This window comes from Podarcis liolepis (assembly GCF_965112155.1).
Source record: "Podarcis liolepis genome assembly, chromosome: 10".
NCBI classification, from domain to species: domain Eukaryota; kingdom Metazoa; phylum Chordata; class Lepidosauria; order Squamata; family Lacertidae; genus Podarcis; species Podarcis liolepis.
Genome location: NC_139562.1, coordinates 74,398,731 through 74,426,045, shown reverse-complemented (window position 1 = coordinate 74,426,045; position 27,315 = coordinate 74,398,731). Strand labels below are relative to the sequence as shown.

Genomic DNA, 27,315 nt, shown 5'->3' with positions numbered 1-27,315 from the left:
TTCAGTAGCAGAACCTAAGTTGTGCCATGGACTTGTGGCAGAGGGGGTGGCTTTGCGCATGCCCAGTCCCCTGCATGTCAGAGAGGCCTGTCCTTGCTGCCAAGGAGTGTGGTGGAGTCTCCTTCTTTGGAGGTCTTTAAGCAGAGGCTTGACAACCATATGTCAGGAGTGCTCTGATGGTGTTTCCTGCTTGGCAGGGGGTTGGACTCGATGGCCCTTGTGGTCTCTTCCAACTCTATGATTCTATGATTCTAAGTAGATTTCATGTGGGGGTGAAGGGGGAACAGCATACTGCTCCTGACCCAGCTGGACCCAAAGCCCCTTTTGGTGGCCCTTAATTCTGGGCCAACACAACCAGAATTCTGGGCCAATGCAACCTAGCCAGGTTGGTTGGCTAGGATCTGCAAAAAATAAATAAAAAGAGTATGACTTTTGGAGTGATTTTTTTAATCAGACCTAACTGCAACTTGAAAATAAATCACCCTTTACCCAAAAATGTCCTGCAGCTTATGGAAGGAATGCTTATCCAAAAATATGGTTTTGGGCTCCCCCTGCTGTCTCATTGGTTTCAGTTGCCCAATTTCGTAAGGACACTGATGTGATGAAAATGGAGCTATAGGAGAAATTGGACACCGAAATATCAGGGTGCTTTCTGTCCCAGTGATGGAGGCTCATCCTTCAGCATGGTGCAGCCACAGCCAAGGCGCACACAGGCCATGTGTCTGGCCCTGCATGGAGGTCACAGACCGCTGATGTGCAAGAAAAAGGCCCAAGGCCAGACGTAGTATGAACCTTTTAAACATTGCATCAGCAGCATGACGTTTGTTAATTGTATTTAGTTTAAATTGGGCCTTTGCACCAGTTCACTAAATTGCCAGTATGAGAGACTGGATAACAAGTAGCATAAAGATGTACCAACCGAAATTGCTTTGTGATAGCTTAGTGTAGGGCTGCCATATGTCTGGAATTTCCTGGGCATTGCTGGGATTTGGCTGCCGGAAACAGCGCCCAGGTGGAAATCGCTTAAATGTCCAGGAAAATCCGGATGTATGGCAGTCTATACCTATGGCAGCTCAACAACTTTCCCAAAAAAAGCTCAACAAAATGGCAACACTATCTTAGTGGCAGCGTCTTGCTTATGCTACAGGCTTTATTGACCATATATTTGGGTTAAGGAAGGAATGCTGTCCACCTGCTCTTGTCAGATACATTTGCAATCCCTTTTCTGCTAATACGTTTTTATTGCTTTTCAATTTTTTAAAACAAATTAACATCAAATTAATTCAAATTTAATACAAAATTTACTTCCTACCCTGCTGCTATGATGTTTCTCTTTGCTTCCTTACTCTCTGCTCATTGTAACGTATATTTCCTAATTCCATTTCAATGCTTAATAATGACAAAATGATAAAATATTTTATTTTCACCCTTCTTCATTTCTCATCAACTGTACATATTTCAATTCCTGCTTAGACTTTTATTTACAGTAACTATAACAGGGGTCAGCATACTTACCGTGCCTCAGGCCGGTGTCTCCAGCGCCGATTACGCAGCAGGCCGGAGGGCGGGAGAGCTATTTCTGGTGGGCAGCTGCACAGCGCAGCGCTGGTAAGAGTGGGCAGTGGCAGCGGGCAGCGGGGATTGCCGCGAGTCAGATAAATGAGTCCCTCAGGCCTTATCCGGCCCGCGGACCTTAGTTTGGGGACCCCTGAACTATAACATATTCCCAAATCTCAAGTTGAGTTACTCTTCACTTTGTCAGCCCACAGAAATTATTAGTTCTAAATCAATAGTCCACAGATACAACTTATCCCTTCCGCTGTTCTACATGTGCAAAAGTCTGACTGGCGATGGTAAATTAGATAACCTCTTCAGTCACTGCATTCAAATCCTGCTCCACAGAGGTAAGCAAACTCCAAGGTTTCCAGATGCTCATTGTTATGCAGTAAAACAATCCTTGGTGGTATCAAGTTTCCCAGGCATCAGGGTCTGGTCTCTTCTCTGTCCATGTTACCTCTGTCGTCACCAAGAACTTTGTTCCCACAGAGTTATATATAAAAGAATTAACATTAATGCTTTCCTCTCCCCCATGTACAGCAAAGACCATAGAAACCATTTTTTATCCTTCACAGTTCCAGATTCATTTTTCTTTGCAAGATATATCCAATTTCATAAAATCACAACAGCTTAGGTTTCATTAGTATTGCAAAATAATACTTCATCTTGCCTCTCTGAGTGCATTGGTCTGTCATCTCTAACTCCAGCTTTAATCCTCAGTCTCTGTTACATTTTCTCCATTCTTCCACCCCTGAGCTCTGGAGAGCCCAGGAGAGTGACTTTCCAAGTTCACTACTGGAAAGGAAAGTAGGTACATTTGCAATCTTGAAGGATTTGATGCTTCCCAGTTCAATTTATGCCTTTGTTTGTTTGTGATAATAATCTGGAGTCATTTACGGTAATTGCCAATGTGGTGCATGTACCTGCTCTTTGCTTGTAAGCAGACTGTCATCTGGATTTTGCTGTAGGGATGGAGTGGTTGGGTAAATGGTCCTGCCTTTGGGAGAAAGTTGTACCAGCTGATCTTTTGATCTTTTCCAGCTCTTGGAGCCAGCATTTGTCCGCAGACAGCTTCCGGGTCATGTGGCCAGCATGACTAAGCAGCTTCTGGCGAACCAGAGCAGCGCACGGAAACACTGTTTACCTTCCTGCCGGAGCGGTACCTTTTTATCTGCTTGCACTTTGACGTGCTTTCGAACTGCTAGGTTGGCAGGAGCTGGGACAGAGCAACAGGAGCTCACCCCGTCATGGGGATTCAAACCGCCGATCTTCCAATAGGCTTATAAAGTGCAGCAAATGTGATGCAGTGTTATTATTTACTAATATAAAATAAATAAAACAATATTTTGCTATACTCCTGAACCTATTGTACTCTTAGCCTAGGGGACACTATTGTTAAGAATAGTGTGAATACTTTAAATCAGGGGACTTGCCAGCCCAACAGTGGATAGGCAAGGCACAATTCCCTAGCACCTCCTGCAGCACAACAAATTCATTTTGTCATTTCTTCTAATTAATGGAAGTGAACCCCAAGGATTTCCCAAGACCTGGACTGGGTTATGTTATCTGCAAGGATGCTCCTCACCTTTGTACCTGGACCCAGCCAGCATGTGGTTGCTCATGTAGATAGATGATTAGAGTTAAATTCTTGAAGGTATGCATCATTGAAGACCACAGGATTGGACGAGGCATGATGCTAAACGGGGCATCATTAAGGAACAGAAAGGCTTTGTGTGGGGATGGAATAAGCCACTGGATCTCGCTGAAGCAACAAGATTTGGAAGAGGCTGGTGTTATGTATTGAAGTTCTCACCCTGGCCACCAGGAGTATCGTGTATATAGTTTTCACTCAGGTCCACGTCAGTTACTTTAGGCGGGAAACCCTGGGTTGTTGTTGCTACAATGTTGACAGCCGGCTGCCTATAAAAGCAGGCCGGCTTTGCTGTTTGCTGTTCAGTTCTGTTCCAGCTTACAAATATAGAGCTGCTTTGGAGAAATCACTGTGTGGTCTGCTATGTCTACCCACTATTCAACAGCTGGTGAGTGTTATTTGGTTTCCTAGCAGTGAATTTTTCTCCTCCCAAGCTAGTTCAAAGTACAGGGCTTGCAGCAGAGGCAAGAGGGAAGTGCCGTGGCAGCAGCAGCAAGGCCTATCGCCTGGCTTCGTATGTGACTGACTGCTTGGCTGCTCCAAGTCAGCAAACTCTTGACAGGCCTGTTCCTCTGCTGCTGGGGATAGTGGGTGGGGATGGAAGAGATGAGCATAGGAAAGAGCCGTGGTTTCCGCTTGGAGAAGAGGGAGTGAGAAAGGAAAACGAAGTGAGAATTAAATCCTTCCACAGCTGCATAGTAAGAATAAACCAACAGTTAGAAGGTTTTTCCCTTTCAGGCACGGAAAGTTGCACCTGCTGAATTTCTGCTAGTTGTTTAAAAGCACAGGGCCTCACGTGTTTAGTAAGTGAAGGAGCCAGTTTGGGCCTGAAATATTGCTAAGTTCACTCCCCTCACCACTATCCCATCCAGAAGCAGAGTTTTCAGTTTGTTTTGTAATTTCAGGACAGGACGAAATGGAATAAGATCATATCCTCTACTGCTAGGAAAGAATCACCTGTTGAATGCTTGCCTGTCATGCAACTGCCACAGGCACAGAGCTTTCTTCTGAGCCAAATGCTCATGTGGTTTATATCACACCTCAGATATGAACAGCTTTGTTTAGTCTTGGAAGACCATGCTGGGCACTTTGAGTACCATTGCCTGGAGCAGGACTGCTGTCTTTAAATAATGTTTTAGATTCAAGGCAGGCAACATTTCAAAGCAAGCTATTAAAATCCAGCATATGAAACATGTTTTTAAAAATCTGCCTTTAGCAAAAAACCCATCCCATCTTATGCCAAGCAATAGCATTCATTTCAGACCTTCAGATTAGAGGAAGGACTCTTCAAATATCTGAATCCAGTGCTTCTGGCACCTTTGTAGGCTTCCCAGTATTATAATGTCCATGGACAGAAACCTGGGAGGCTGCACTAAGCTTGTGTGGAAACTTCATAGAGTGCTAGAGTTAGAAGGGTCCCCAGAGTCATCTAGTCCAACCTCCTGCACTGCTGTGGATCTCATGGATGCCTAGCAAGGCCAGCAGGACAAATAAAAGCTTTAATCCCAGCAGAAATATCAACTTACTGTGATTTTGAAGAAGTCCTGTTTCTGGATCAGCCCTGTACTTTTTAGGGAACTCAAAACTACCATTATTGATGCTACTAGAAGCTATCTCCTGAAACACAATATTCTGGTACTTGGATGGGGCCCCAGAGCTGGAGTGCAGCAGAGTCAAAGCGCAATGTGAAAAGGTGTTGCTCAAACCATCATCTTACTCTAAAATGTACAAATTTCCCATGTGGTTGCAAGCTTCTGGCTCCCAAAATCAATACAGCTTCTGTATACGATACTGTGGTGATATTATAAGAGTGGTTTATGGGAATGGGTTAGAACCTGAGAAACAATTAGCTACAATCAGTCTACTGAGATTTCAGTGTAAGCATTTATGTTAATTAGCTGGATAAGTTGGTGTTTGTTGTTTTCTTACCTTCTGAGCTATTTTAATCTATATAACTATTTGAGTTTTTCTTTCTTGTAGAGTTTTGTTTTAGTCTGTATTTTTTTATGAAAAACAGAGGACAAACAGGCTGTAGCCTGGGAGAACTCCTGGATTCCAACTGGTGCTTAGACTGCTTTGTCAGCTGCAGCCACTGCTGCCCTGGGGTAGCCTGGCCTCAGTTGCCCCTGCTTTGGTGAAGTCCCACCTGGACTAATGCAATGTTGTCTATGTGAGACTGCCATGGAAGGTGCTTTTGGAAGAAAGCTCAGCTATAAATGTAATAAATATGTGATGTCTTTAAATGAGCAAGGGAGGAATGGAAGTCTCCATCTCAGCCATCTGCTAAAGGGAAGTTGTCTTGCATATCACAAGGCACTTAAACACCATTTTGGTACCAGGGAAGCTTATGCATATATGGAGCAGCTGTACAGCAGCAATGCCTCCCAAGTACAGAAGCCTCTTGCTGCCCTCTTGTGTTAACTACACTGCACTTCGCCTTTGCCAAATCTGAGCCTCAGCAACTTCTGCACATTTTTTCCTTAGCACTTGACAGACCAACATAATTTTGTTTATCCTAGTTTAACGTCCCAGAAAGCTTGTCCCGCTGGGACCTCTTGTTCGTTGCCTTAGTTTGACAAACACCAATGCTGAAGAAACAGCACCAGAGCAGTCCCTGGAATACTTGTACACTCAGGGACGTGGGTGGTGCTGTAGTCTAAGCCAATGAGCCTCTTGCGCTTGCCCATCAGAAGGTTGGCCATTCGAATCCCAACAACGGAGTGAGCTCCCGCTGCTCTGTCCTATCTCCTGCCAACCTAGCAGTTCAAAAGCACACCTGTGCAAGTAGATAAATAGGTACCGCTGTAACAGGAAGGTAAACAGCGTTTCCGTGCACTCTTCCATGCACCCAACTGTCTTCTTCTACCTCCTTATTTTAACATTATTCTCAACAACAAAGCCCCAAGTGTGGTCGGTCGCACATGACCCACTCACCAACAGGGAAATGACACAAGCAGAAGGAAATGGCACTGCCATACAAAACACAGTCATGGGATTTGTCTGTAACCTTTTTTGCAGCTGTGTGGTATAGAGCCTGCTCAAGTTTAAGTGTGCCTGTGAGGAATCTGCTGAAGAGGAATCAACTTTACTTCGAAGTTCAAAGCAAAATCGTGCACAGTTCTATTGTTGTGAAGCATTCTTGCTGGTTTTAACATTAAAAATGTTAGTTTTATTTTGATACCTGTATAAATACACAATTAAATGGGGTCGTTTTTAAATTTGCTACTGTAATGGCAATGAAAACTTTATTTCCAAAAGTAAAGCAGCAAAAATACTGAATAAATAAATTGACAGAATGGTTTGTTTTGTCATCTCCATATAACTGACAGCCTTCATACAAATTAAAATATTGTAATGAATAGAATAAACCAATGGTCTTAAAAAAAGGCTAGGATATAAAAAAGTAACACTTTTTGACATAAAAAATACAGCACAGAACTAAAATAAATCTGAATACAGTTTTTTCTATTTACATGGATAATTAAGGCCCAATTAACATATGGCAAAGCACATTTGGAATTCATGTAAATTTGAGAGTTGGGGCAGGGGTGGTGATGAGAAAGTATTATTCATTCTACCACCCCATAAACGTACAATATTGCAGCTACAAGGTACAAACCATGTTACCAACCTAAACCTCCTCATATTACATATTAGAGACACAAAGGTTCTTTTGAAAGCTGCTGTTCTTAAGATTCATGTGAATGAGCAGACCCATGAACGATGAACATTTGTCTTCAGGTCTCATACATATGTAGGGCAATGGTCACACTTTGAGCTGGCCCCCTGAAATCAATGGACTTTAGTCATTTGCTTTTATTTCAATGGGTCTAACTCAAAATACAGCTAACAGTTTCACCCATAATCTCAAGCTTTATATTTGCAAATATTCTCAGACACGAGTGCCTCATACCAAGTGTCACCATCTCTTTAGAAATATAAATATTTCTTCTCTGAAAACCTGTGTGCTCTTATTCACAAAGCAAAATGTCTATTTGAGGGCACGCTTTAACAAACATAATACTGACTGAGGTAATCTTCCCAGGGGCCCTTTACAATGACCCTGAGATCAATAAGATCAGCTGCTAAATTATGTCCCTAACACCCTTGGAAATATTTGTGGTTAATTTCAAGGCAAGGGTGCTGCTTCTTTGTTTTTTAAGTCGGGGGGTGAGCCTGGACCAAGTCTATTTGCACCCCTGGGCCAAGCACAGGCTCCTGGGCAGACTTCTCCAGGTCCCTCAGTTGTCAACGCAGTGGCAAAGGGAGGACACCAGTTGCCCCCAAGGAACTTTGCCAGGGGCCACTGTCCAGGCGGGGCTTCCCCCCCACAGCTTATGGACCTGGCACTCATTCCCTTTCCCAAGGAGTCCTCCACCCCCAATGCTGCCACAAATGCTGACTTAAACTCAAAAAATTAAGTTTGCTCTTGTATAGGACTTGACAAGAAATGCATATATGCTCAAGAAAAATTGGCTACCACACCACTCTGCTGATTTTGTGTCTCATGCTTGACTATTTTTCTCCTTCCATGTTAATGCCAATTTGAGGACTCCAAACCACCCAGGGCTTAGTTGTTCTGACTAGTGAAACAGTAGATTAATGCAGTCTATTGTCTCATTTGTTGACAGGGGGGAAAGGAAAAATAGTCTCTTCTACGCACTTTTTTATTTTAAGAAAGATATTTTATATTTTCACAGGTTTATTTGAAGAGTAACATTTCTAGTGATAACCATGAAAATCAAACACATTTCTGTGTATTTTCATATATTTGTTTCAGTTTGAAATGCATCTTTATTTATTTTTAGAATATAGCAATGAATGAGGAGCATTCTTAAATGGAAATGGAAGCTTGATTTAAATTTTGGTCTGCTTATTAAATTAATCAAGCTATTGGTTTCTATAAACTATTTTATTTTTAAAGGACTTTAGAGATATACCCCTTAAATGTTCTGCTTTGTGAATAAATAGGTGTCTGCATACTGACTTCTGGACATTCCTTGAAGTAAGAAAGAACCCTGTCCTGCAATGAAGGGTCTGAATAGACTGTGTTGACCTAGGGGCATGATCCATATAAAACAGTCCCCTTAAATCCCAATGAAATGAATGAGATTTAAGCATTTAATTGTACGCTAAAGTCCCAATTCAATGAGATTCCAATTTCTGGAAACTTTAAGGCTAGCATTTGTCTTAAAAACGATTCCTGAACTTATGGGTAAATGAGTGCCAAACTGTCTGCAGGAGCAATCCTAGAATGTTGCCAAGAAAGCCAAAGAGCCCTTTATGAATCTGATGATACTAATTGTTGTTCACGCAAACTGAAAAATAGGTGAGGTCTGGATTCTAGTATGTACCTTGTAATCTCTTGAAATACCCAGAAATAATTATGATCTTACAGTTCTGTTTCAATACATGAGTCAAATAATCATAGATCCAGTTATCAAAACAAAACTTGCCACGCACAAGGATTTTTATGCACTTATTCCTATTTCGCTTGCACATGCACTTTTCTTCTCTACACCTACTTCTATTGTTCTTGGTTTCATAAATGAATGAGTTCCCATTTTAAAAGAGGACAATTTCATTGGAGTCTTTTTTGCATTGTAACAAAGGAGCAGAAAAGCTTTGGGGTTTTTTTTGCACTTTTACAGAACTTAAAAAAGGAATACTGTTTGGTTATTTAAGCAAGCCATTAGACTGGACCTGCACAATAGCTGATCTCTCTCTTCCCACCCACCTTGCTGGAAGCTGAACACCAGCTGTGTGTGGCAAACACCATCGTGTGGCTTGATAAATCTCTTGGTTTTGCTGCCTATCTGGTACTGCAGAAACAGGAGGGTTTTCAAACATCTGCCTGGCTCAGGGAGTCAAAAGTAGCACATGACAGCATTATACTGAGTTACTGTGTCTTTTTGGACGAGCAAGGCCTATGACGATACAAGAATGCTGTAAGTAGGGGGGAAATACTATAGTGGAAAAAATGCTAGACAAAAAAACCAAAACAGTGATAGACTCCTTTGGCATGACTAAAGATGTCTCATAGTGTTTTGTACTTAAGTGTATTTATTGTGGCAAAATATTTCAAATATAAATTTAATTAAAAAATCTACCTAGAAGATCTTCACATACTGAACGCCTCCTTATGAAGTGAGGATTAAGTCCCATGGAATAAGTCATTGTAAAAATCCTGCAATGATTCCAACATAACATAATTTGCAACAGAGAAAAAAATCAGAGGCTATTTTAAAGATTCTGCATCTTTCTCCCCTAACAACATTCTGTCATTGTGAATCACTGTAGTCTGTTTTCATTCTAAACTCATGCACGTGCAAATTCTCTCCCTCTTCTACACATAAACACCCTTTCAGGCTGCAAACACCCTTTGAGAATGGAATTACAAATTAAGCCTTGCACAGGGCTTCCACTGAAAAGGGGCCCCCTGTGTTGCATTCTCCCCTCTCCCCTGTAGCGTGCAAGATTCCTTATTCCAGGTTGTGACATTAAACTGAATGTGGGAATGGATGTGTAGACAGGGACGTAAATTCACAACATGGTGACATCAGGGAATGACACATGTGATTCTGCAAGCATGAGTGGAGATGGGGAGTAATGAATATGGAGTGCTGTTTAAGGCAGCAGCCTTGGGTTGGGCTTAATATGTAGTCCTGCTCTTAGGCAAGAAGTGTTCCTATGTCATGGCAACATTCACACGTCCACTGATCAAATGGAATAAATTAAACCCCCGTTTCTTGCACTACAACCAGCCATTTATGCTGCTAAGAAATAATACTTCTCTAAATGTGTCCAAAATAGCAATTAAAAAAGATAGGTATTTGCACTATAACTATTTTGCACCATTGCTGAAGTGCTCCTCCACAGTCCCTTTTGTTCTTCATTGTCATCAGTGCTTGGGGCAGGATTCCAAGTTTATTGTAGATCTGGTTTTGTAAAAAAACAACACTCACAACAATGCTTGGCAGCTTCTGAAAGGAAGTTTTTCTCTCCCCACACATCTCTGGGAGAAGAGATGCAAGAGGGAAGTGCATATGGCCCACAGTACCTGTCTAGGTCCTTTCCAGCAGGGATATCTACTGTTATACATAAATGCCCTCTGGGTTAAAACCAGAGGACAGTGGATTCTGCAGGATCCGAAGATTGCTAGGAAGCTGTCTAGATGAACCAGGGCGCTTCAGGGATCCAGTCTGAAAAGTTGTTTCTGTGAGAGAAGAAGATATCTGTTAGCACAAAGGACAGATGAAAGACGTCTGCGTCAGCTGCTCTCCCAAGTCCATTGTGATCTTGCCTAACTTTCCATGGACTAGAATCCTCCAATGCTGACGATGATGATAATTTTATTATTTGCACTCTGCCCATCTGACTGCGTTGCCCCACAAATGTATGCAGAAAAGAAGGTGCTTCTTTTCTCCCCCCCCCATGAAGGGGAGAAGGTGGTGTGTGATTTTGTATTTTTATTTCTTTTCTTTTTGCTTAGGAAGGGAAAGTGGATGAGATAGGCTTATTTCGCAATTCCTACAACATACCCCTCTCAAGCTCTGTTTGGGAAGTCTCCAATTCAGTAGGTTCTGCTGGTAGCACAGTGACCTTTGTCCCTGTTTGCTGGATAAACTGCTGGAGGTTGACTTGCCGTAGCTCCTTTGTCAGCTGCTCTAGTTCTTGTTCTCTTTCCTAAAAAAAAGATGTAAACAAGCTTATTCACACATACCCAGAAACCAGGAAGGTATGGTTTCACTTTAAAACAGAAAAAAACCATGGGTGGTGTTAAAGATTTGCAATATCTGTTTTCGAGATCCTTATTTGGAATTTGCCATTTCCTCACAAAACAATTATATCACGAGGAACTTCATACCGTATGTGCACATACTTCACCACAGCCCAGCACTCAAGGACCCTCAAGTCTTCTTTAGTGATAATCAAATGGTTCAGAAACTTCATGTGTATAATGTAAGAAACTTCAGAAACTTCATGTGTATAATGTAACTTCATGTGTATAATGTAAATGCCAACTCATGCACTGGCATTCTGCCCTTACCTTGCCCTGGAAGCCACATTAAGGTATTTTTAAGATTCCACGTCTGTGAGTTATGGAAGCATTAGCTTGCACACACAGAGAGGGACTGAAGGGAATGTGCAGCTCATTAAGAGAAGGGAGCACATTATGCATCAAGAGGTGAAGTAGAATTTGGTTCATCATATTGCCTCAGATTTAACCCAAATCTATCAAAGCAGTCAAATTCCATCACCTGAAAAGATTGTGGAAAAACTGAAGAAATGGAGAAAATGTACATAGTGAAAATGGCTCCAAAGCTGATGTGCTGACGATTCTTAAGGTTATAGTATCTGTATTGCAATAGGGGCAGACGTTTCCTTCTCCAGTGGTAATGCTACCTATAGCACTATGAAGACTAAGATTGTGCCATTTACCTTCCCGCCGGAGCGGTACCTATTGATCTACTTGCACTTTGACATGCTTTCAAACTGCTAGGTTGGCAGGAGCAGGGACCGAGCAACGGGAGCTCACCCCATCACGGGGATTTGAACCGCCAACCTTCTGATCGGCAAGTCCTAGGCTCTGTGGTTTAACCCACAGCGCCACCCGTGTCCCAGTAGTGGCCAGTAGCCAGGTGCAAAATACGCCTGGCTAATTTAGAACAACACCCACCCACCCACCCAGCTATCTCCTCAGTTGATGTAAGGGGTTGGTGCTGCCAAAACTAGCAGAGATAAAGCTCCAGGCGCACAGCCATGTTCTGCTTTGAAGATTTATTTACAAAGTTCGAACGGTTACAAGAGCTTCAAAGGCACGTCCGTGCCTGTCTCAATCAGATGCCTTGAATGGCGTTCTTTTGCTCCTCCTCCCCCAGCAGGCTCTGGCTCCGAGTCAGATGAGAGGCTGCTAATTAGCTCTTTCGGCTCTCTATAAGTGCTTGTCTCCCCCCTCAGCGTTTGCATTTCCCTGACAGCTGATCACCAGGGAGGGGGTGGTTTGCATTTCTGCCCACCACAGCTCAGGGTCTACTTTGATTTTCTCTCTCTTTGCTGCTATCAAAAGCGGGGTCCTTGGCATGAAACATACACTGAGGGGAGGGGGCTGGATTAGGCCCCTTAACTGGGAGTAAGCCAGTAGGGTTTATGATGCCATGCCATCCTCTCTAGAAGTCAAACATTTACTGGCCAGAAATATGATGTAACATGTGATACAGTATTTCCTCCACTGGGGTGGGGGGAGAAAGAAATGTGTGAAATCAGTACACATCTATGATATGCACTCCATGCACTGAGTTCCCTGCTGCATCATGTGTGGGATGCAATGTCACCCCCCCACTTAGAACATCTGCAGGATTCTTACTCGTGTATTTGATCCAGACTATAATTCTTTCCACCAACATTTTAAAATCTTGTCTCTAGAATGATGGGATCTTGAAACATAAAACAGAATTAAATGGAATTTGCAGGATTTTAGCAAAGCCTAGAACATACACAAGAGATCTTTCATGTCATATAAGAAATGTTGGATTTATTTGTTCTAACTATATTACCTTGGGTAGCATCTTGACATTTTCAGCAATTCTGTTTCCACGTAAGAATGCAGTATTTATGAAAGATATGAGATATGGCTGCCAAATCCATACAAATATTTCTAAATAATTTTTCATCAGCAGCAGAAATATCACTAGGTTTAATTTTATGGACTCCCAGGACTCCCAAGAGTTATTTGCTTGGTTGATAAAGGTAAAAACCCAAGCGACTAAGTAATTCTCCCTCAAGAATGTGCACAGACTATTATGACCTCCCCACATACATCTTGGACCAATGGCTTGCTTGCCCCCCCCCATTTGTTTTTCTATGCCATTTTAAAATTATATGCAAGAGCTCTTGAGTGTGTCGAAGGTTAGATTACATTACATTACAATTACCAGAGCTTAAACTCTTGCCACTTTTGCATTCTTCTGTCCCCACACAGGGAGAGGAACTGAAGCAAGGAAGTACAAAGTTATGTAGGAAAAATGATTGATATATCATGCCTGCTTCAGAGGGAACCATGGGATGAGGAGTGCGAGGCCCTCCAAATGTGGCTGGCCCACCATCAACTCTGACCATCCTCCAATAACATCTGCAGGGACAGGTTCCCCACAGCTGACCTACATAGTTTGTAATAAACCATTCACCTTTACTCAAACATTAGACACAGTCTACTATTCCGTATATGACATGGTTGAAATCATGTCACATTGAATAATTTAGCCGACATCAAGAATTAAACCTGGTCCACGTGAGATGGACCCACTCACCTGTAACCGCTTGGTGGCTTGGCCCAGAGACCTTTCAACAGCTTTAATGCCGTTTTCCAGCCTGAGACTTTGCTGTCCCTGAATATCGATTTCGCCCTTCACTTTTTCAATCTTCTCTTTGACTTCTTCTTCGTTTACTTTTAACTCCTGCACTTCCCGGTGCAACGTTTCCGCCTCAAGGCCACTTTCCATGCTATGGATCTGGGCCACATATTCCTTCAGCTTGCTTTCACAGTCCAAAATCCTGTGCCGGATCTCCTGGAGCTGCTCCTTCAGTTGCTTCTCATTTTCTTGCTCGATCTGGAGTTCATTTTCCCAGAATTCCTCCTCTTCAATCTCTACCTCATTCCTTTTAATCTTCTGCTCCAGTTTGACAATTTCATCTTCTAGGCTGTAATTAAACTTGTGCTCCCAGTACTTGACTTCAGCATCATTTGAATCCAGCTGTTTCTCAATGCACTGCAGCTTCTCTGTCTGGAAATGAATCAGCTTCTTCAGCTCATCAACTGTTGCCTTGCAGTTGAGAACTTTCTGTTTGAACTCAGACTCTTTGCCTTTGCCAAAAATGTCCATTAATCCTTTTGCCCCTCCTGTGAAAGTCAACGATTTCCTTTTTGGCTCCCTCCTTTTTATCAACTTATCATTCTGAGGCCTTAACTTAGCCAGCGGAGGTAAGCTCTGGCGGTATAAAGTTCTTTCTGGTATCCGAGCAACACTGTCTGAAGTTGGCCTCTCGCTGAGAGATGGCCCAGTACGCCGCAATACTAACTGCACATCACTTGCATATTGCCCCCATTTGTTCAAGGAAATGATAGGATTCTCATGAGGTGCCAGATGTCTCTCTGTGTCTCTCCATTTTTCTATCAAGGTATATCTTCCTGTACGGCCTAGAAAAGAAAATACAATGATGTCTGAAACTTTGGGTAAAATATCTAGAACAGTCCAGTAGAGGGTGCCATTGCACAACGAGAGTCATAGGGCAGTCAGTAAACCAGTGTTTCTTTCCTAGAAAAATAGGCTGGTTCTCGCCATGAAGTTTTTACAGTAAGTGCCAAAAAAGAGGTGCCAGTACTGCATACCATTCAGTACCCCCTGAAAAAAGGACTGAGTCAAACCATATTAGCAATGTAGGCTGAACCCACATAACCACATGGCGTTATATGTCAGGGATGTGTATACCTGTGAAGAGATCCAAGATTTAGAACCTCAAAGCCAAAGTGAGAGCATTTGGGTCAAAATTAAGGGAGAGAATAACAGAGACCTCATTGTGGGAGTTTACTATAGATCCCCAAGCCAAACGGAGGACATAGATGATGCCTTCCTGGAACAGATGGCCAAGCATGCAAAACGAAGGGAAATAGTAGTAATGGGGGACTTCAGTTACCCGGATATTTGTTGGATGTCAAACTCAGCCAAGAGCATAAGGTCAAACGAATTCCTCACTGGCCTTGCAGACAACTTCATTGTCCAGAAAGTGGGAGAAGCAACAAGAGGAACAGCCATTTTAGATCTGGTCCTAACCAATGTTGATGACCTGGTTAGTGGGGTAGAAGTGGAAGGATCATTAGGCGCGAGTGATCATGCTCTTCTGAAGTTTACTATACAGCGGAAAGGAGCAGCCAAGCATACTAGGACTCAATTTCTTGACTTTAAGAAAGCCGACTTCATAAAACTTAGGGAAGTGCTGGGTGAGATCCCATGGACAGTAATACTAAAAGGAAAGGGAGTTCATGATGGCTGGGAGTTTGTTAAGAGGAAGATAGTAAAAGCACAACTTCAGGCAATACCAATGAGACGGAAACATGGAAGGTGCCTAAAGAAGCCAGGGTGGCTATCTAAAGAACTTTTATCTGAGTTAAGATTAAAAAAGGATGTGTACAAAAAATGGAAAAGGGGGGAAACCACCAAAGAGGAATTCAAACAAATAGCCAGCACGTGTAGACACAAAGTCAGAAAAGCTAAAGCACAGAATGAACTCAGGCTTGCTAGAGAGGTTAAAAGCAACAAAAAAGGCTTTTATGGGTATGTCCGTAGCAAAAGGAAGAACAAAGAAACAGTGGGGTCACTCAGAGGAGAAGATGGTGAAATGCAAACAGGGGACACAGAAAGGGCTGAACTCCTCAATGCCTTCTTTGCCTCAGTCTTCTCCAATAAAGAAAACAATGCCCGACCTGAAGAATTTGGAGCAAATGATTCAGCAAAGGAAACACAGCCCAGAATAACTAAGGAGATAGTACAAGAATACTTGGCTAGTTTAGATGTATTCAAGTCTCCAGGGCCAGATGAACTGCATCCAAGAGTATTAAAAGAACTGGCAGATGTGATCTCAGAACCACTGGCAGTCATCTTTGAGAATTCCTGGAGAACAGGCGAAGTCCCAGCAGACTGGAGGAGGGCAAATGTTGTCCCTATTTTGAAAAAGGGGGAAAGAGAGGACCCAAATAATTACCGCCCAGTCAGTCTGACATCAATACCAGGGAAGATTCTGGAGCAGATCATTAAGCAAACAGTCTGTGAGCACCTAGAAAGGAATGCTGTGATCACCAACAGTCAGCATGGATTTCTGAAAAATAAGTCATGTCAGACTAACCTGATCTCGTTTTTTGACAGAATTACAAGCCTGGTAGATGAAGGGAACACAGTGGATGTAGCCTACCTTGATTTCAGCAAGGCATTTGACAAGGTGCCGCATGATATTCTTGTAAAGAAGCTGGTAAAATGCGGTCTTGACTATGCTACCACTCAGTGGATTTGTAACTGGCTGACTGACCGAACCCAAAGGGTGCTCATCAATGGTTCCTCTTCATCCTGGAGAAGAGTGACTAGTGGGGTGCCACAGGGTTCTGTCTTGGGCCCGGTCTTATTCAACATCTTTATCAACAACTTGGATGATGGACTCAAGGGCATCCTGATCAAATTTGCAGATGACACCAAACTGGGAGGGGTGGCTAACACCCCAGAGAACAGGATCACACTTCAAAACGACCTTGACAGATTAGAGAACTGGGCCAAAACAAACAAGATGAATTTTAACAGGGAGAAATGTAAAGTATTGCTCTTGGGCAAAAAAAATGAGAGGCACAAATACAAGATGGGTGACACCTGGCTTGAGAGCAGTACATGTGAAAAGGATCTAGGAGTCTTGGTTGACCACAAACTTGACATGAGCCAACAGTGTGACACGGCAGCTAAAAAAGCCAATGCAATTCTGGGCTGCATCAATAGGAGTATAGCATCTAGATCAAGGGAAGTAATAGTGCCACTGTATTCTGCTCTGGTCAGACCACACCTGGAGTACTGTGTCCAGTTCTGGGCACCACAATTCAAGAAGGACACTGACAAACTGGAACGTGTCCAGAGGAGGGCAACCAAAATGGTCAAAGGCCTGGAAACGATGCCTTATGAGGAGCGGCTAAGGGAGCTGGGCATGTTTAGCCTGGAGAAGAGGAGGTTAAGGGGTGATATGATAGCCATGTTCAAATATAGAAAAGGATGTCACATAGAGGAGGGAGAAAGGTTGTTTTCTGCTGCTCCAGAGAAGCGGACACGGAGCAATGGATCCAAACTACAAGAAAGAAGATTCCACCTAAACATTAGGAAGAACTTCCTGACAGTAAGAGCTGTTCGACAGTGGAATTTGCTGCCAAGGAGTGTGGTGGAGTCTCCTACTTTGGAGGTCTTTAAGCAGAGGCTTGACAACCATATGTCAGGAGTGCTCTGATGGCGTTTCCTGCTTGGCAGGGGGTTGGACTCGATGGCCCTTGGGGTCTCTTCCAACTCTATGATTCTATGATTCCATGATTCTATGATTCTAACCACCTATTTATGGAAGCTAAGGAAAACACCATCTTTAACTGCACTGCAGCCGGCTTATTGGATCACAAGTATTGTGAGCTTTTTAAAAGGCGAAAGATTTATACGATCTGAAGAGAAACCAGAGTATACTATTGTGAGCTTTTTAGCATATTTTTCCATTACAGTGGTACCTTGGTTCTCAAACTCCCAAAACCCGGAAGTGTTCTGGTTTTTGAGCGTTTTTCAGAAGCTGAATGTCTGATGCGGCTGTCAGCTATTGTTTCCGGGGCACCTGCACCAATCAGAAGCTGCACCTTGGTTTTCGAACATTTCGGAAGTCAAACGGACTCCCGGATTGGATTAAGTTTGGCACTTTTGTTTTTGCTATTTATTTTGCTGTTTTTGTTTTTGAGGCTCTTTCGGTTAATGTGTTTTTGTGACTGTGTGGGAACCCAGTTCAGCTACTGATTGATTGACTGACTGTGTGACTGCGGAAATGGATAAAAGCCCCCCATCCGAACGATGACTATCATCAATGCAGGTAAGAAAATAATAGTACAGTACATTGATTATTGCTTTCATTTTATGGGTCAATGGTATCATTACATAGTAAAATTCATGTTAAAATCTGCTTTAGGGGTTGTTTTTAAAAGTCTGGAACAGATTAATCCGTTTTGCATTACTTTCTATGGGAAAGCATGCCTTGGTTTTGGAACGCTTTGGTTTTGGAACAGACTTCCAGAATGGATTACATTTGAGAACCAAGGGAACACTGTACTTTTTAAACTGACCACCCCACCTGAGCTATGACAATCTTCATAAAAATTGAAGAGGGTTGGAAGTCTTGTATGTTCTTTTTCATGAAAATGCAAGCTTAATAATGAACAGAGCATGAATTTGGAGCCAAAAATACTGTGGGTTATTTGTAGTGGGGCAGTTCTCTTCATTGCTTTCTAGTGGCACGTCCCATTTACGTTTGAACTCCTGATAGTAACCAACTGTCATGGATAGCAGCTGAAATGTATATGAAACCAACATAGAAAGAGGAATACATATAAGCACTAAAGGAAAAGTGCACGGCTGCAGGTGCAATGAAATACGTTTTTTTCACGGCTTGGCTAAGATAAGGTTACCAGATTTTTTTCAGTGAATCCAGGGACACTTTTTAACTTCCTACTAAACAGATGGATTTTGTCAGGGGACTGATTTGTGGAAACGGGGACATCTGTATCACATGCAAATACCATTTGTAGAATACCAGCAAATGTGGTAGTAACTACTGTTACTACTAGTAAGATTACTATTAGGAAAATACCCTATTATATATTCAATATTTTATTGTTATTAGATCCTATAGGGCCTGTTTTTATGGTTCAGCATTATATGCTTTTTACAGTGGTACCCCGCAAGACGAACGCCTCGCAAGACGGAAAACCCGCTAGACGAAAGGGTTTTCCGTTTTGGAGGCGCTTCGCAAAACGAATTTCCCTATGGGCTTGCTTCGCAAGACGACAGCCCATAGGGAAATCTCAGGGACAGCGGGGAAGCGCAGCGCGTCTTCCCCACTGTCCTCGGACCTCCTCCCGCCGCCGGCTTCGGAACGAAGCTCCGATGCCGGGCGGCGGAGGGGGAAAGCCTCCCGATGCCGGGCGGCGGAGGGGGAAAGCCTCCCGCCGCCGCGCGGCATCGGGACGAAGCCCCGATGCCGGGCGGCGGAGGGGGAACGTCTCCCCCTGCCGCGCGGCATCGGGACGAAGCCCCGATGCCGGGCGGCGGAGGGGGAAAGCCTCCCGCCGCCGCGCGGCATCGGGACGAAGCCCCGATGCCGGGCGGCGGAGGGGGAAAGCCTCCCGCCGCCGCGCGGCATCGGGACGAAGCCCCGATGCCGGGCGGCGGAGGGGGAAAGCCTCCCGCCGCCGCGCGGCATCGGGACGAAGCCCCGATGCCGGGCGGCGGAGGGGGAAAGCCTCCCGCCGTCGCGCGGCATCGGGACGAAGCCCCGATGCCGGGCGGCGGAGGGGGAACGTCTCCCCCCGCCGCCCGGCATCGGGACGAAGCCCCGATGCCGGGCGGCGGAGGGGGAACGTCTCCCCCCGCCGCGCGGCATCGGGAGGAAGCCCCGATGCCGGGCGGCGGAGGGGGAACTTCTCCTCCCGCCGCGCGGCATCGGGACGAAGCCCCGATGCCCGGCGGCGGAGGGGGAACGTCTCCCGCCGCCGCGCGGCATCGGGACGAAGCTCCGATGCCGGGAGGGGGAGGGGGAAAGCCTTCTCCCGCCGCCCGGCATCGGATGGCTTTCCTGAAGACTTGGGGTGGGAGGAGGGTTTTCCTTCCCACCGCCAACATTCAGAATGCTGTTCTGAATGTTGGCGGTGGGGAGGAAAAACCCTCCTCCCACGCAAGCCCCGGGAACAGAGGGAAAGCGCTGCGCCCCTTCCCCTCTGTTCCCGTACCTGTCCTGAAGGCTTGCGGTGCGGAGAAAAGCCCTTCTCCGCACCGCCAGCCTGGCAAGCGGTTTCCCTAGGAACGCATTAATTGATTTTCAATGCATTCCTATGGGAAACCGTGCTTCGCAAGACGAAAAACCCGCAAGAAGAAAAAACTTGCGGAACGAATTAATTTCGTCTTGCGAGGCACCACTGTACTGTTAAATTCTCACATTCCAATAGCTAAGCAAACTCTAAGCTGCTGTGTTAACTAGAATGTGCAAGATTACCCATAAAGAATGTGGAACTGTTATTTCCTGTTGGTCTTGGTAGGTGTTGTACTAACACTGAAGATAATCAGTGTTACGTGAGAGGATTTTATATATAAAAGATTACTTCCAAGTATCAAAAATATTTACATAACAAGAAATGACATGAAAATATAGAACACATGCAAAAAACAACCACCATAGCTGTAATAAGAACAAGTACATTTCAAAAGCGTTATAAGAATTTTAAGATGCTGGAAATGGCCTTTCTTGGAGAAGTCTTACCCAATGATTTCTCTGACTTGTCCCAATGGAGAAGAAGAAAAGCCTTCCTGATACAAGTCATAGAGATTAAGATGGCTGAACCCAACACTGACTTTTCTGCCTAATGTTTATACCCTGAAACTTATGAACATTGCTAGTAATATCCAACTTAAAAGGCTCTCAGATAATCAGGAACAATTGAGTTATTTAGTTTCAGGTTATGAAATATTATGTGATTATATTAACCAGTTTGAACTGGGAAAAGAAGAACATAGAGCATCACGTAAACATATGCTGGAATGGAAAACTATTATTTATGAAACAAAGCAATGTAAAGAAATAATAATTGAGATTTGATTTGACAGTGAGACTGCTTTGTACTGAAGTGTTTTCCTTCTTGGCTCTTAAATTTATGATAAAATTAGAAATATATCAAGCTAAGACTGTAAACACTCAAAGATAGGTCTGCTCTGAATTAGTAGTGCCAATACTATTTATTCTATACAGTGGTACCTCAGGTTACACACACTTCAGGTTACAGACTCCACTAACTCAGAAATAATACCTTGGGTTAAGAACTTTGCTTCAGGATGAGAACAGAAATTGTGCTCCGGCGGCACAGCAGCAGCAGGAGGCCCCATTAGCTAAAGTGGTGCTTCAGGTTAAGTCTAGAGTATATATGCTCACAATGACACTTTATGAGGCCAACAGGGAATTGTGTTTTAATATTTATTGGAATTGCAAAATATTGGCTGTTAAGGGTTACTATGATGTATGGTGCCATGCATCATTACGTATTGTTTGTTTGTTCTTACCAGAGAACAATTGCAACCTATATATTATTTGTTAATATTAATAATCTAACTGAATCTAACAATAAACCTAACAGAAATTATTGAGTCACATGCAGAGCCAAGATGTAGACTGGAATCAGCATACACTTTGGGAAGCTAAAACATCTATTTGTGGGTTGCAATGAATAATGTACTTGTGGTAAAAAGCAGCCTATCCTGGTAAGGTAAAGGGACCCCGGACCGTTAGGTCCAGTCATGGCCAACTCTGGGGTTGCGGCGCTCATCTTGAGAGAGCCGGCATACAGCTTCCGGGTCATGTGGCCAGCAGGACTAAGCCGCTTCTGGCAAACCAGAGCAGCGCACGGAAACGCTGCTCACGGAACAGCGCACGGAAACGCACTTTGACGTGCTTTCGAACTGCTAGGTTGGCAGGAGCAGGGACCGAGCAACGGGAGCTCACCCCATCGCGGGGATTCGAACCACCGACCTTCTGATCAGCAAGTCCTAGGCTCTGTGGTAAATGCAGCCTATCCTGGCAATTTAAGCATCTCTTTAAAAATTAAGGAGGGAAACAATAAAGCAGCATTGGTGATGTTCAGGGGGTGGGGGGATGGGGGAACTATGATCCAACACAGTTAATTAAGGTCCAGAGCTTTTAGACTATTTAATAATGCTATTAAAGACTTCTTGTGCCAGCCAGAGAGAGATTTAACTGTAAGCTGTGTTTCAAATCAAGCCAACTGCTTAGCGTAGTCTGCAATTTCAGGTTGGTTTGTTGTTAAAAACTATTACAGTGCTAAAACCAAAAAATGAAGAAAAACAAGGGGTAACACCTACATTTGCAAAATAATCAAGAACTTAAGTAAAGTGCAGAACAAATAAGCAGCTGTTCATGACTGGGATTATAGTTTGAGAGCTTTGAGTTTTCGTAAGAAACTTGTTTCTACTTTGCAGAATTAAATAATTAGAGCTGGTCTATAAGTGACATTCACCATAGATTCAGGTCATTTCCTTCCCCACGCAGTCCCAAGTCCTACTGCACTCCCTTTGGAGCCGGAGGTAGTGATTTTGCACAACTCTGCCATTTCTTCTGATGGTTATAAACATGCTAAGTCTCCAACTCTATGCATGGTTATTAATATTCATGGTAAGCAATACATGAAAAAGCTTTGAAAATACCATGGTTTCATGATAGCTTTCCTCTTTTCTAGTTCTGTAGTGGCTCAATGTGCTTTTGAAACCACTGTGTTGGGACTGCTGAGATGTGTGAACTGCAGTTAAGTTAGCTGAAACACTGGATGTAGGAGTGAAAGACGCAACAGTGGCAGCTCAGAGTTTTTGGACACTATAATAATAATAATTTTTTTTATACCCCACCCATCTGGCTTATGAAGAGAAGATCAACACTGGTGAGGACTCATCATCGAGCCTACCTAGTGGCAGAGAAGACTGCAAAGAAGGACTACTTTGCTGCCCCCATTGCATCCTGATTGTGTCGTCCAGCAGAGCTTTACCGGGTAGTGCGGGGCATGTTACAGTCTGGCCTGAAGGAGGTGGAAGAAACAACAGCAGCTTGCTGTGACTTGTTTGCAAAACATTTTGAGGAAAAATTCACTTGCATCCATTGGGATCTCGCATCCGCTGTTACAGCGCATGAATCTCATGGGGTGTGCAGAGCACTGCCTAGTCCTCTTTTGTTGGATGAATTTCAGTTGGTAAGGCTTGAGAATGCGAACAAGGTGCTTGGATCAGTCAGGACAACCCTTGCCTCTCGTGGCTGATAAATGCTAGCAGGATCCACCGTGCGCCGACAGAAGCAACAAAACCCGAAGAATAGGAGCGCACGGATCCCATCTGGAGATCTTTCCTCCGCTGCCGCTTGCATTCCTTGTCGTTCTGCGCTGGCACCTCATGCTAGGAGTGTGCACTGAAAGCGGAAAAGCCAGCAAACGAACTCAGCTTGCGCACGTGTCAGGGGTTTAGGAGCAGAGGCAAGGGCAAGGGAGGAAACAGAGAGCGAAGGGGAGGAGGCAGAAGAAAAGATGAGTGATGACGACGACCCGAGATCTCCTAGTCTTTCCAGTGAATCAGAGGATTCACAGAAAGGAGCACCAGTGGCCAGGGCAAGGGGGGAGTCTAGGGGGGCACCCCAGGAAGATAGAGCCAGAGGGGACTCAGAGGAGAGCAGTTGGAAATCGGGACCAGCGTCACCGCCAGAGAGCAGGGAAGAGGAAGGGAGCCAGGGGGCAAGCGCTGGCAGCTCACCACAGGAGGGAGGGCACGAGTCAGGAGTGGCCACACCTCCATCGGGGAGCGAAGAAACGGTTAAGCGGAAAGTGGAAGGTTGGGCGCGCGCGCCAAGTTCAAATGCAGAGGAAGGCGGCGCAGTAAGCAGCCCGGAAAGGGAGCCAGGTCCTAAAGCCCGGCGCAAGGAGACAGGAGGGTCCGGGGGGTCAGCGTCAGAAGAATCCCGGAAGGAAGAGACCCCGGGGGGTAGAGGGACCCAGAGGAGGACAGTCAGGCGGAAAAGGTGGAGCCGGGCTAGGATATTAAGTTGGTGCACACGGGGCGGAGACTCAGACGGAGCCTCGCCGATCTAGCTACTAGACGTAGAGTTGCACGCAGCAGCGTGAGAATGGAAACTGTAACTCAATAAAGACTTTTACTTAATGATCGCTGGCTAGCGTGATCCTCTGTGAGCTAGGATCTTCAAGCAGCTCTGACAGCACGCAACAGGATGTGTTGCGCAGCGCCCATGTTATAGGGCGCTACGGGCGCTGTGTGCGCAGCCGAAACAGTTAGCCACCATGCAGCGGGGGGAGGGGGGAGGCAGCAGACGGACAGCGTGGCGACTGTGCCACGTGACATTTTGTCCCCCCTCAGCATGGAACCCACACCCACCTTCATACACCCCTGTGTGTGGGGCGCTGGCACCCCTGTTGGTTGGCGCTGTGAGTCCCTGCGTCCCGCAAGCTTTCTAAAGGTAAACATTTTCTTTAAAAAGGGGTCCCCCCCTAAGAAAAGGTTGACAACTCTGGGCAACCTAGGGGCACTAGGCGGATCTTTGCCAACAGAAGGATGAGGAAGTTTTTCTTCTCCTAAGGGTTTGCACTTACAAGTCTGCTAGATTCTTCTTCCTATGAAAGTCTACCATGACCAAATTGACTTTGAGCATATTTGCAACTCTGTTCCATTTCTTCTTTTCATTTCATTTTGGTCTGTCAAGTTGCTGCTGTTGCTTAAAAGGCTGCAGTTCTCTCTCAGTCACAAGGCTTGAAATAGCAGTTTGGTAAGGATACACAAAAGTAAATTTACTCCATCCCTTCTAAAAGTTTTATCAAGGAGGAAAAGGAGGAAACTGTTCATTTAACTACCACACCACAGACACGAGTTCTTAGCTGATATACAGTTCAGAATAAAATCTGTATGTAAAACTAAGAATGCACAGTAAATGATGTTTTAGCACTTAACACTGAATAATGTAGCCTCAGATATCAGATGTTTCCTCCCTCATTTTCTATTTATTTGGTGAAAGTAGAAAGAATGTAAGAGACTTGACACCATGATACACCATTAAAAATGTTCGCAACTCTCCCCCATACTATGCAAAATTCCTATAATTCTCATGTAAGTATTACAAAGCATTACCTAAGGATTTCAAAGTGAAAACAGTCGAAGTATTACATATGCAAATTTCAGAAAGCTTATCAGAATAGCTATTTGAATTTTGTCTGAATCTGCACAGCATGAAACAGGATTTTAAGCACAATTTCCCATTAAAACAGAGATACTGACATATTTTAAATCACATTATAGATATAGCAGCTTGAATGCTGCAAAGACTTCCATAGGTAAAAAAGGTACACAAATACATATCCAATTTATGTCAGAATAGATATGAAAATTAAATTGTTCAGGATGCATAACCTGATAGCACTCATTCTCTCTGGAGGAAGATATATTAATGAAATTAAATTCTAGATTTAAATCCCTCCACCCAAATCTCTTCTTAAAAAGATTGATAAAAGAAAAAGAAATTGCAAAATTAAACAGCTACTTTCAGACAATTAGTGTAGCAGTGGTAATAGGTTCATAATAGCAAAGGAATTGAAAGTCTCATTTGTCAGTGTGGGAATATTATTAGTAAACAGAGCTTCAAGGATCATAATCTGCAGCACACAGAATACAGAGTTGTTAAGTACTGAAGCAGCGCAAAGCCACTTACTCTGAGTTTTTATCACAGAGATTGTGTGGGCTGTTAAACAAGCAGCAGTGGTACATCTACTTTTTCTTCTTGGAGATCTGAACTATTTTAGCTAACATAGATCACATTCACAACTGGTTAAAATGGGTTAGAACTATGTGGGTGAACCTGAATAAACCAGAGAAAAGCACCAGGCTCACTCTTCCCTTTTCCCTTTTCTTCCTTCCACATGGCCGGGAAGAGAACGTGAAAGAATCCTGGCTTAGTGTTTATTTGAACCAAGGATTCGGATTTAAAATGAACTTTATAAGTTTCATTAACAAGCCATCTTCAAATCGTAGGCTAGGAATATGGTTTGCTAAACTATCTATAGAGTTTCACCTAAAGCAGGGTTCCTCATTTGAACAAAATAAAAAAACTAGGATTCTTTTAAAGTAAAATAAATCAAAGTCCTCTTCACGACCACAAGGGAGAGGACAGGAAAAGTACCGGTACATGTGAAAGAAGAAAGAGGTTGTTCAGTTTCCAGTAATTGTAAGCAAAGTGTATATAAAGTGGCCACTGCCACAGTGTCCTTTCTCTTGGCAGATCAAGATGAGCAGGTGACAGCCAAGGTTGCAAGGTTTTTAGCTGGGGCAATTAGAATAAGATCCACTATTTGACTAATTTGATTCAAAACCCTAAAATGTATTTTACATAATTGACTTTTTATTTCTATTCTTTGTATATCGTATTGTTGTTTTATTGCTATGGCTGATGCAAATAAAGAGTCATTCATTCATTCAAAATGGTCAGAACTCATTGGTGACTGAATCTTAAATTCTAGGAAGCTTCTTATCCATTGCAATCCAAGTGCAAATCTACAGTAAGAAGCCCCCTAGAAGAAATCCTCTTATAAGGAAACCAACCTTTCTCTTGGCAGTGGAGGCCAATGGGAACAGAACACGGTGCTTTATGAAAGGTAATGTATCAAGTGGGGAACCTGTGGCACTCCAGGTGCTGCTGCACTGCAACTCCCATCACCCTGAGCGTTGGTGATGCTGGCTGGGTCTGACATCTGGAGGACCAAAGGTTCCCCACCCATAGGGGCAGATTAACGTATACCCTTCAAAGCCTTGCAATGTACACTCCAGTGGCCTCTGCTCAACTTCCATGTACCCCATTAGAGGGATGATAATAAAGGGAAACATCTTGAATCAAGGTTTGGTTTTGGTGCTTCAAGTTGCTTGCATTACTGAAGAGTCAAACAAATGGGTTTTAGCATTCCAAGAATGTTCATTTGTTCAATCAAGTCAAGTCAACAGAATCAGGTTCCATGGAGAAGCAGCAAATGGGCAGGGACCTTTTCAAGCTTTCCTCAATAGCCATGTGGTAAGAAAATACAGAAGTCATTGAAGTGCAAGCATACCTGAACTGTTGTCTTCAACAGAAAAAGTGCCCCCAACCCCCACAACACACACTCATCTATGCACATGGAGCACAAGGAGGTTATTTCACTTACCTATTGCCTGAGCAAGAGCTATAACAACTTCCTGGCAAGTTGTAATTTCTGTGACACCACAAACGATCCTCTGGACTCCATCCACCCATACTTTCAGCTCCATGATTTACCAGGTCACCCAACAGCCATGGATGCAATTGAGATGACAAGTCACGTTCACAGCTGTGCCAGATAGTGTCAACATACTGGTGGGAATTATCTGGAAAATAAAATAAAAACTCTGCTTATGATGGCCTAGAGAGACAAAAGGACTTCCCTCCTAGGTTAAAACAATTTATATTTAAAATGAAATGTAACTGGTAAAAAAAGAAAAGAAATGTAAGTAGTAAAACTTCCATTATTCAACAAAGTTTATCTTTTGAAGGCAGCAATTTCTATCCTCCTCCCAACGCCCATCGAAACAACAGAAAGGGTAATTAACTCATTTTATTATTTGATTAGGTACACATTCCTATTACTAAAGATGAAGCAACATATAAGGCTTAAAGTAAGACATGCTATTGCATAATTTAAAAAAGCAAGATTTCTCTATATTTATAGTTTT

The 27,315-nt window shown here is 43.6% G+C and overlaps 1 protein-coding gene and 1 long non-coding RNA gene across 6 annotated transcripts in view; one reads left to right on the top strand and one right to left on the bottom strand.

Annotated features, from left to right (window-relative positions):
- Window positions 1–1,588: 1,588 nt before the first annotated feature.
- Window positions 1,589–10,218, top strand: LOC310688111. The gene is made up of 2 exons (XR_014516785.1): window positions 1,589–3,596; window positions 6,227–10,218. It is a non-coding gene; the product is annotated as an uncharacterized lncRNA (long non-coding RNA).
- The window catches only part of RASSF8 (Ras association domain family member 8), a 104,089-nt gene continuing 83,192 nt past the window's right edge, over window positions 6,419–27,315 (bottom strand). For all 5 annotated transcript variants that reach the window (XM_083464193.1, XM_083464195.1, XM_083464194.1 and 2 more), the window contains 4 exons: window positions 26,772–26,970; window positions 13,519–14,405; window positions 10,750–10,894; window positions 6,419–10,424 (listed from right to left, as the gene is read on the bottom strand). In XM_083464193.1, coding sequence (XP_083320319.1) covers window positions 10,303–10,424; window positions 10,750–10,894; window positions 13,519–14,405; window positions 26,772–26,874 — 1,257 coding nt within the window. In that variant the 5' untranslated portion in view covers window positions 26,875–26,970 and the 3' untranslated portion in view covers window positions 6,419–10,302. The remainder of the gene's footprint in view (window positions 10,425–10,749; window positions 10,895–13,518; window positions 14,406–26,771; window positions 26,971–27,315) is intronic.